This window comes from Aquarana catesbeiana, linkage group LG08 (assembly GCF_042186555.1).
Source record: "Aquarana catesbeiana isolate 2022-GZ linkage group LG08, ASM4218655v1, whole genome shotgun sequence".
Taxonomy (NCBI): Eukaryota; Metazoa; Chordata; class Amphibia; order Anura; family Ranidae; genus Aquarana; species Aquarana catesbeiana.
In genome coordinates this window covers 26,210,849-26,221,500 of record NC_133331.1, presented here as the reverse complement: position 1 = coordinate 26,221,500, position 10,652 = coordinate 26,210,849, and the positions used below count along the sequence as shown (strand labels likewise).

The window sequence follows — 10,652 nt, the reverse complement described above, 5'->3', positions numbered from 1 at the left end:
GGGCCGCACTCTCGTCCCCCCCTCTTTTCCTGCGGCCTGCCAGGTTGCGTGCTCGGATAAGGGTCTGGTATGGATTTTTAGGGGGACCCCATGCCGTTTTTTTTTTTTTTTTTTTGGCGCGGGGTTCCCCTTAAAATCCATACCAGACCTGAAGGGTCTGGTATGGAATTTAGGGGGAACCCCACGTCAATTTTTTTTTTAAATTTTGGCTGGGGTTCCCCTTAATATCCATACCAGACCTGAAGGGCCTTGTATGGAATTTAGGGGGACCCCCACATCATTTTTTTTTTTTTATTTTGGTTCGGGTTGCCCTGTGGGGAATTCCCATGCCGTTTTTATCAATGAACTTCTATGTGTATTGTCAGCAATGCAATAGCCGCGGTAGTTTTAAATGAGTTTTTTCCTTCCAAATGTCATTTTGCTGTCAGACTGTTCTAAACACAGGAAACATGCGCCCCTTTACAGGCATACTATAGACACCCCCCAGGTACGAAATTTAAAGGGATATTACACTTTTATTGTTTGACTTTAAGCATTAATAAAATCACTGCTCCTGAAAAAACGTCCGTTTTTAAAACTTTTTTTTGCATTGATCCATGTCCCCTGGGGCAGGACCCGGGTCCCCAAACACTTTTTATGACAATAACTTGCATATAAGCCTTTAAAATTAGCACTTTTGATTTCTCCCATAGACTTTTAAAGGGTGTTCCGCGGCATTCGAATTTGCCGCGAACACCCCAAATTGTTCGCTGTTCGGCGAACTTGCGAACAGCCAATGTTCGAGTAGAACATGAGTTCGACTCGAACTCGAAGCTCATCCCTAATGGACAGTAACCCTGCCCGCTGCCTGGACAATTGTGTTCGCCGCTGCTGACCAAGTCCCTGCCTGCTGCCTGGACCAGTGCTATCCTCCTGTGTACAACTGCGCTACTACAACCACAGGTAATCTTTTGTTTACGCTTTGCTCAGCATAATGTATTTTGGGGTGTAATTCTTGGTATGTGCATGCTATGTGTCCCTGGAACACCTGACGGTGTTCCTTGCATTTTGGATCTCTGTATGTGGCCAGGCTGTGTAGAAGTCTCACACATGTGGTATCGCCATACTCAGGAGGAGTAGCAGAATGTATTTTGGGGTGTCATTTTTGCTATCCAAATGCTATGTGTTGGAAATATCTTATAAACCGACAACTTTGTGTAAAAAAAATGCGTTTTCATTTTTTTTCCACATTTTTCAAAAACTTCTGGAAAAAAATGAACCCTTTCAAAAGACTCATTATGCCTCATAGATTATACATTGGGGTGTTAGCTTTCCAAAATGGGGTCATTTTGTGGGTGTTTCCATTGTCCCAGTGCTCCAGGGCCTTCAAAAGTGTAATAGGTGGTTGAGAAATGTGATGTGTAATTTATGCTCCTAGAACACCTGATGGTGCTCCATGCATGTTGGGCCTCTGTATGTGGCCAGGCAGTAAAAAAGTCCCACACATGTGGTATCGTAATACTCAGGAGGAGTAGCAGAATGTATTTTGGGGTGTCATTTTTGCTATCTAAATGCTATGTGTTGGAAATATCTTATAAACGGACAACTTTGTGTAAAAAAAAATGCGTTTTCATTTTTTTCCACATTTTCCAAAAACTTCTGGAAAAAAATAAAGCATTCAAAAGACTCATTATGCCTCATAGATTATATGTTGGGGTGTTAGCTTTCCAAAATGGGGTCATTTTGTGGGTGTTTCCATTGTCCTGGTGCTCCAGGGCCTTAAAAGGTGTAATAGGTGGTTGAGAAATGTGATGTGTAATTTATGCTCCTAGAACACCTGATGGTGCTCCATGCATGTTGGGCCTCTGTATGTGGCCAGGCAGTAAAAAAGTCCCACACATGTGGTATCGTAATACTCAGGAGGAGTAGCAGAATGTATTTTGGGGTGTCATTTTTGCTATCTAAATGCTATGTGTTGGAAATATCTTATAAACGGACAACTTTGTGTAAAAAAAAATGCGTTTTCATTTTTTTCCACATTTTCCAAAAACTTCTGGAAAAAAATAAAGCATTCAAAAGACTCATTATGCCTCATAGATTATACGTTGGGGTGTTAGCTTTCCAAAATGGGGTCATTTTGTGGGTGTTTCCATTGTCCTGGTGCTCCAGGGCCTTAAAAGGTGTAATAGGTGGTTGAGAAATGTGATGTGTAATTTATGCTCCTAGAACACCTGATGGTGCTCCATGCATGTTGGGCCTCTGTATGTGGCCAGGCAGTAAAAAAGTCCCACACATGTGGTATCGTAATACTCAGGAGGAGTAGCAGAATGTATTTTGGGGTGTCATTTTTGCTATCTAAATGCTATGTGTTGGAAATATCTTATAAACGGACAACTTTGTGTAAAAAAAAATGCGTTTTCATTTTTTTCCACATTTTCCAAAAACTTCTGGAAAAAAATAAAGCATTCAAAAGACTCATTATGCCTCATAGATTATACGTTGGGGTGTTAGCTTTCCAAAATGGGGTCATTTTGTGGGTGTTTCCATTGTCCTGGTGCTCCAGGGCCTTAAAAGGTGTAATAGGTGGTTGAGAAATGTGATGTGTAATTTATGCTCCTAGAACACCTGATGGTGCTCCATGCATGTTGGGCCTCTGTATGTGGCCAGGCAGTGAAAAAGTCCCACACATGTGGTATCGTAATACTCAGGAGGAGTAGCAGAATGTATTTTGGGGTGTCATTTTTGCTATCTAAATGCTATGTGTTGGAAATATCTTATAAACTGACAACTTTGTGTAAAAAAAAAATGCGTTTTCATTTTTTTTCACATTTTCCAAAAACTTCTGGAAAAAATAAACCATTCAAAAGACTCATTATGCCTCATATATTATACGTTGGGGTGTTAGCTTTCCAAAATGGGATCATTTTGTGGGTGTTTCCATTGTCCTGGTGCTCCAGGGCCTTCAAAAGTGTAATAGGTGGTTGATAAATGTGATGTGTAATTTATGCTCCTAGAACACCTGATGGTGCTCCATGCATGTTGTGCCTCTGTATGTGGCCAGGCAGTGAAAAAGTCACACACATGTGGTATCGTAATACTCAGGAGGAGTAGCAGAATGTATTTTGGGGTGTCATTTGTGGTATACACATGCCATGTATTACAATGGCAATTTTGTGGGGGAAAAAAAAAAAATCTCAATTTTGCAAAGAATTGTGGGAAAAAAATACAACTTCAAATAACTCACCATGCCTCTAACTAAGCACATTGAAATGTCTACTTTCCAAAAAGGGGTTATTTGGGGGGCATTTGTACTTTCCTGGCTTGTTAGGGTCTCAGGAAATGAGATAGGCCACCAGTACATCAGATGTGATAATTTTTTTATGATTTGCACCATAGCTTGTAGACTCTAAAACTTTCACACAGACCAAATAATTTCCACAAACGTTTGGTTATTTTTACCAAAGATATGTAGCAGTATAAATTGTGGCCAAAATTTATGAGGAAAAATTATGAATTTGCAAAATTTTATCACAGAAATTAGGAAAAATGCGTTTTTTTTTCAAAATTTTCGGTCTTTTTTCATTTATAGCGCAAAAAATAAAAAACCCAGAGGTGATCAAATACCACCAAAATAAAGCTCTATTTGTATGAAAAAAAGGACAAAAAAAATCATTTGGGTACAGTGTTGCATTGTCATTCAAAGTGTGAGAGTACTGAAAGCTGAAAATTGGTCTGGATAGGAGGGGGGTTTAAGTGCCTAGTAAGCAAGTGGTTAAAGGTCCACCTTTTGCAAAAAAAAATAAAATACCCATAAAATGTGAAATTACTATTATTTTTGTTTTTTGCAAATGAGCTTGCAAAGTATTGCAACCCCAATCAGTGTATCACAGGTGCCATGCCAGGCTCCTGCAGACTCTTCCTCCTGTTCTGTCTGTATCGAGGTGCAGACTTTCAGGCAAAGAGCCAGAGGAAGTTTTGATGGACAACGAGTGATCACTGCACTTGTTCTGTTGAGAACTACAAATCTGTCAGAAGGGACTGATTTCAAATCTGTCAGCTGCTGTAGGGGAGAAGAACCTGCATGCTTTTGGAGGGGGATCCATTTTAGTGGTGGGGGGGTCTGCTTGGCACAGTGTTACATTTTACACAATAAATATGGGTGTAACATGATTCTAAAGGTTGGCCATACATTATACAATTTTCTTGTACAATTTTCCTTTAGATTTACCAAATCCATATAATATGAGGTCAAGCTTAAACACTTTCAATTTGTATGCAATCAATCAGGCCCTTGCACTACCTAGTTGAAGGTAAATCTAAAGGAACTTGAATAAGAAACTTGTATAATGTATGGGAAGCTTTAGCCTTCAACCTCACAATTTTCTACAGATGTTCAAATGATTCTGCCAACAAAACAACCAGATTGGTACCCTGTTGGAGTGAGATGAATTGCTTTGGGTTCAGTTTGAGCCAGGTAAGGCCAACTTCAGTGAAGTTCAGATGCTGACCCTCAACATGGAAATAAATGGGAGCTAAATCTGTCAAATCAAAAATGTCAGTTTTCCGGGCTAATGGTTAAAGTGGTCGTTAACCCACTAAGTAAAAATTACGCTATCCTCTCTGTTTATTAATGTAATCTGCTCCTGTGTCTGTGCCTTATAAAAAAATTTAGCTATATACCTGATTTTTAGAGCGCCGATCAGCGCTCACATGACCACCGCCTCTCTCCTCACTCGGCCTGACAGCTGCAGCGGACGGGGCCGAGGATCCCCCGCTGACATCAGTCAGGAGGGGAGGAGAGAGACGGCGGGTCATGTGAGCGCCGATCAGCACTCCAAAATCAGGTACATAGCTGCATTTTGTTTATAAGGCACAGACACAGGAGCAGATTACATTAATAAACAGAGAGGATACTGTAAAAATGTAACAGTATTTTGAGCAGCAGGAGGGGAGGGGGCGGGCATGGACATGGAGCTGACAAGCAGGGAGGGGAGTGGGAGTGGACAGAGGGGAACACAAAAGAGGACAGAGGAGAGCTGCGCATGGCGGAGGCACGTAAACTGACCATGGTGTCAGGGCTCAGAAGCCATGATTTACAGTAGTCAGTTTACAAAGGGGAGGGTAGAACCAGGCAGGATCAGCCAGGTATTTCAGGTGTTACTGGGGGCCAAATGACACAGCACAAGCACTGTGCTGTATAACATTCTTTAAAGGAACAGGATTTTCTTTTTTTTTCTTTTTTTTAGGTTAACAAAAGCTTTAAGGAATTGTCAAAAATGTCATTGCCCTGGGAAATATGTACCAATGCAAAAAAAAAAAAATCTTTTTTTTTTCTTTAAATTCTATTTGGTCAGGAGCAGTGGTCCTTTTTTTTTCAATTTTTCTGACCTTTAAGGGTCTTCTATGTATTTTGGGGACCTTTAAAGGGGATTGCACCCTATTTTTCTTTTTCTTTAAGAAACCGGCAATGGAGTGTCTTTTACTGGCAGTTCAAACCTCTCTGGCAAGGTAAGCCCCATATGTTGAGGGCATGTAACATTTAACGGTCTCCAGTCACAGGAAAAAATACTGACAGGTAAAATTTGCTTTAATTACTCAAAATGTTAATGTACATACAACATCATTTCAGTTTAAAACCATCATCACAGAGAATGGCAGCGTCATAGCACCCAAGTACTAGATGCAGTGCTTGTCACATGGTTTATGGATGCCATAAAGCTCATTTATGGAAATAGTGATATATTTTATAAATTCGTGTTCATTTAGTGACATTAGTGACTTTGTCTTCATCTTGAATTGCCAGAGTCCCCTACAAAATAGAACAAAAGTATAGAAAAATTACAGTTTTGTTTATAAGTGAGTTAGAATATTATATGAGAAATGGCAAAAATGTTTTAGATAGTCATACGGAAGTTAAAACATCGGCAATACCTTTTGTGTGGCTAACAGAATAATTTTTGAGATTCAAGCTTAAAAGATTCTTCAGGCATGGTTTCATAGAAATAACTCAACAAAAATATATTTACTGTACACTCTATATACACACAAGCACTGTGGACATCAAAGTACAAAAGTTAATCAAGCCAATGAGAAAGAAGGAAATGTAGATGCACAGACAAAGAGACAGATGTGTTTGGGCAAGAAAAAGTTTTTTTGCAGATGAGTCTAGACAATTAAATAAAATAAGCCTGCTTGGACATAGCAGTTTGTCCTTATACCTGTATTTGATGGATAACAGATAAAAGGATGAATTGCCATACCTGAATGGGCTTTTTTTACATCTACAGGCATTTACAGGCATACTATAGACACCCCCAGGCACGATATTTAAAGGAATATTTCATTTTTATTGTTTCACTTTAAGCATTAAAAAAATCATAAAAAGCTCCCGAAAAAACGTCCGTTTTTAAAAAAAAATGTTTGGATTGATACATGTCCCCTGGGGCAGGACCCAAACACTTTTTATGACAATAACTTGCATATAGGCCTTTAAAAAGTGCACTTTTGATTTTTCATGTTCATGTCCATTAGACTTTAATGGTGTTCGTGTGTTCTTCTGAATTTTTTGCCTGTTCGGTATTTTCTGGTGCAAACCGAACCGGGGGGGGTGTTCGGCTCATCCCTGTTTGGTAGCACACCCCTTGGAAAAAAATAACTGAAATCAATCGCTTCCTGTAATCATTAATGAGTTTCTTACACCTCTACTGGAATTTTGGACAGCTCTTCTTTTGCCAACTGCTCCAGGTCTCTCAGATTGGAAGGGTTCCTTTTCCCAACTGGGATCTCTCCACAGGTGCTTTATGGGATTTAGATCTGGACTCATTGCTGGTGAGTTCAGTACACTCCAGCACTTTGTCTTTTCTGGGTGCTTTTTGACGTGTGCTTTGGGTCATTGTCCTGCTGTAAGACCCATGACCTCTGACGGAGACCAAACTTTCTGACACTGGGCCCTACATTGCACCCCAGAATTCTTTGGTATTCTTCGGATTTCATAATGCCATGCACACGGTCAAGACATATATGGCCTGAAGCAGCAAAGCAACCCCAAAACATCAGTGAACTTCCAACATGTTTGACGATAGGGACTGTATTCTTTTCTTTAAAGGCCTAATTTCTTTGACTGTATTCAAGATAGATATGGATTAGCAGTCTAGAAGAGGGGTCATGTCATCTCTCATTGTATCGTAATTGTACTGTCTTCCCTTATGCTGTAAAACGCTGCGCAAACTGTCGGTCCTATACCACACCTGGCAAAAGGTATGGAGTCACCACTTTTGGAAAATGTTAATTTAATTGTGTAGAAAAAAAACGAATCACAGACATGCCTCAAACCTATTTTCAACATTCAAACCTTCTGGCTTTAAGAAACACTTAAAAAAATAAAAAAACTAAAGAAAATTGTAGTCAATTGCAACTGGTTTTTCGCAGATCAAGCAGAGGAAAAAAAAATGGAATCATTAAATTCTAAGGAAAATATTATGGAATCACCATGCACTTTGCAGTTCTAAAACAAACATCTGCATCCGATTACATCCTGAAAAATTGTGCCATCATCCCCAAACATCCTTTCAATTGATGGAATAAGAAAAGTGTCCAAAATCTCAAAATAAACTTGTGAATTTATTGAAGATTTAATAACTGTCATCTACCCCGTACCTTTACCTGCCTGTATCATCAATGATTATGGAAATTTGCATGTTTTCTTCAGGAAGTCATATTCATAAATGTCATTGGAATGGCACCAAACAAAAGTTCCAGCATCATCACCCTGCCCAATGCAGATTGGTGATTCAACGCTAAATATCACTTTCATCCAGCCATCCACAGCCCATGAATGCTTTTCTTTAGCCCACTGTAACCTTGTTTTTGTTTTCTGTTTAGGTGTTATTGATGTTTTTCATTTGGCTTTTCTGTATGTAAATTCCATTTCCTTTAGGTGATGTCTTATGCCTCGTATATACGATCAGACTTTCTGACAACAAAATCGTGGATTTTTGTTCGAAGGGTGTTGGCTCCAACTTGCCTTGCATACACACAGTCACACAAATGTTGGCCAACAATTACGAACGTAGTGACGTACAAGACGTACGATAAGCCTATGTGATGTCTCCATTACAAACGCTAGTTTTACAAGACTGAGCACTTCCGGCTCATACTTGATTCCAAGCATGCGTGTTTGTACTTTGGACTTTTGTCCGATGGACTTGTGTACACACGATTGGAAAATCCGGCAACACACATTTGTTGGCTGAAAATTTGAGAGCATGCTAGCCAACATTTGTTGGTGGAAAGTCTGACACCAAATGTCCGATGAAGCATACACACGATCGGACTTACCACCAACAAGCTCCCATCCAACATTTCCCATCGGAATATCCGATCATGTGTACCCAGCATTACAATTTGGTCACAGACATTGAGTCCATTTTCTGACCATTTGTTCTTCGTTTGTTTTGTTGTGCATTTTCTGTTTTCAAGGCTTATTGCTTTAAGTTTTCTATCTTGACACTTTGATATCTTCCTTGGTCTACCAGTACGCTTCCCTTTAACAACCTTCCCATTTGATTTGTACTAACGAAAACCATTATTAACACCTAAACAGAAAAAAATAAGGTTACCGTGGGCTAAAGAAAAGGATCATGGACTGTGAATGACTGGATGAAAGTTATATTCAGCTATGAATTGCCAATCTGTATTGGGCAGGGTGATGATGCTGGAACTTTTGCTTGGTGCCAACCTTGTTTTTTTTTGTTCAGGTGTTAATGATGGTTTTCGTTAGTACAAATCAAATGGGAAGGTTGTTAAAGGGAAGCGTACTGGTAGACATCAAAGCGTCAAGATAGAAAACTTAAAGCAATATGCTTCGAAAACAGAAAATGCACAACAAAAAAAAAACGAGGAACAAATGGTCAGAAACCGGAGTCTGTAACCGGACTGTAAGACATCATCTAAAGGAAATGGGATTTACATACAGAAAAGCCAAATGAAAACCATCATAAACACCTAAACAGAAAAAACAAGGTTACAGTGGGCTAAAGAAAAGCAATCATGGACTGTGGATGACTGGATGAAAGTGATATTGATTTCAGAATGTAATCTGATGCAGATGTTTGTTTTAGAACTGCAAAGTACATGGTGATTCCATAATATTTTCCTCAGAATTGAGTGATTCCATATGTTTTGCCCATGCTTGGTCTGCAAAAACAGTTGCAATTGACTGCAGTTTTCTTTCTTTTTTATACGGTTTCTTAAAGCCAGAAGGTTGGAATGTTAAATGAAAATAGTTTTGAGACATGTCTGTGATTAGTTTTTTTCTACACAATTAAACAATTGAATGAACATTTTCCAAGAGTGGAGATTCCATACTTTTTGCCAGGGGTTGTATAAATCCTGAATAATAATAATAATAATAATAATAATAATGAATCGGTTTTGAAAAATTTTACCCATCTAATTTAAAATACACAAGTTTGATATCCTTACCTGTGTTGCAGGGGTGGTTGTATTCTGCCACTGCATGTTCATCTGGAAGGTAAGAACATTTAAAATGCCATAAAATGCCATCAAAGACATACACATGATATATAAGACAGATACTCCAATCAGTAATGAGGGTGTGGTATATAGAAGGGGTGATTTCATACCATACCATTATTCCATCACCCTCCAGTCAAAAACAAACTCTAATGCCCCTACACATGATCGGACATTCCGACAATAAAACCATGGAATTTTGTTTGACGGTTGTTGGCTCCAACTTGTCTTGTATACACACGGTCACACAAATGTTGGCCAACAATTATGAACATGGGAACGTACAAGACATACGGCGAGCCAATAAAAAGGAAGTTCAATAGCCAGTGCGCCACGCTTTGGGCTCCTTCTGCTTGATTCAGAGCATTGTGAACTTTTGTGTGACGGACTTGTGTACACACGATCGGAAAGTCCGACAACAAAGTTTTTTTGGCTGAAAATTTGAGAACCTGCCAGCCAACATATGTTGGCAGAAAGTCTGACAACAAATGTTCGATGGAGCATACACACAGTCGGACTTTCAGCATGCTCGCATCCAACACTTTCTGTCAGAAAGTCCGATCGTGTGTATGCGGCATTAGAGATGTAGGAAAAGGTCTTCCTGGTTTAACTTAATGGCTCATTATTTTTTTTTCAAAAAAGCTGTCATGTGAATGATAATGGTAACCAAACTTGAGAATGCCATTACCTGTCTCATAATAGTCATACACTTTTACTATGGCTGGTTTCCGGTTCTTGACTTCAATGTCCTGCTCCACCATAAAGGAAAGGTTTACAGGATCATGTCCCACCTATAAGCAAATTAACATTACAGTGCTTGATAACAGTGAAGAACAAGACAAAATGGCAGATAAAAAAATGCAAAGGAAAGGTTGGTAACAGTTTGGTTTCTACCAGTTGCAGAATGATATCAGGTGTGAAAGATGAGACAAGTGTGTGACAGATGTACTAAAGGGTGAAGACTTATTAATAAACAAGTTAATGAATACAGTAAAGAGTGATTTTATGTTGTATTTAAAGTGTATATCTCATGCCATTTTTTGCTTTTGAGTAGGGTTTTGGAAATGTTGTCAGTTTTAATTGTTGAATCTAAAGTTAAAGCAATACTAAACCCAAAGGAAGTCTGTCCCAGGAGTCAG

At 39.1% G+C, this 10,652-nt stretch overlaps 1 protein-coding gene across 1 annotated transcript in view; it reads right to left on the bottom strand.

The window, feature by feature from the left end:
- Positions 1 to 5,548: 5,548 nt before the first annotated feature.
- LOC141105646 (alpha-2-macroglobulin-like) overlaps positions 5,549 to 10,652 on the bottom strand; it is a 267,675-nt gene continuing 262,571 nt past the window's right edge. Inside the window, exons 34-36 of the mRNA XM_073595621.1 lie at positions 10,202 to 10,304; positions 9,463 to 9,504; positions 5,549 to 5,788 (exon numbers count right to left, since the gene is read on the bottom strand). Coding sequence (XP_073451722.1) covers positions 5,766 to 5,788; positions 9,463 to 9,504; positions 10,202 to 10,304 — 168 coding nt within the window. The 3' untranslated portion in view covers positions 5,549 to 5,765. The remainder of the gene's footprint in view (positions 5,789 to 9,462; positions 9,505 to 10,201; positions 10,305 to 10,652) is intronic.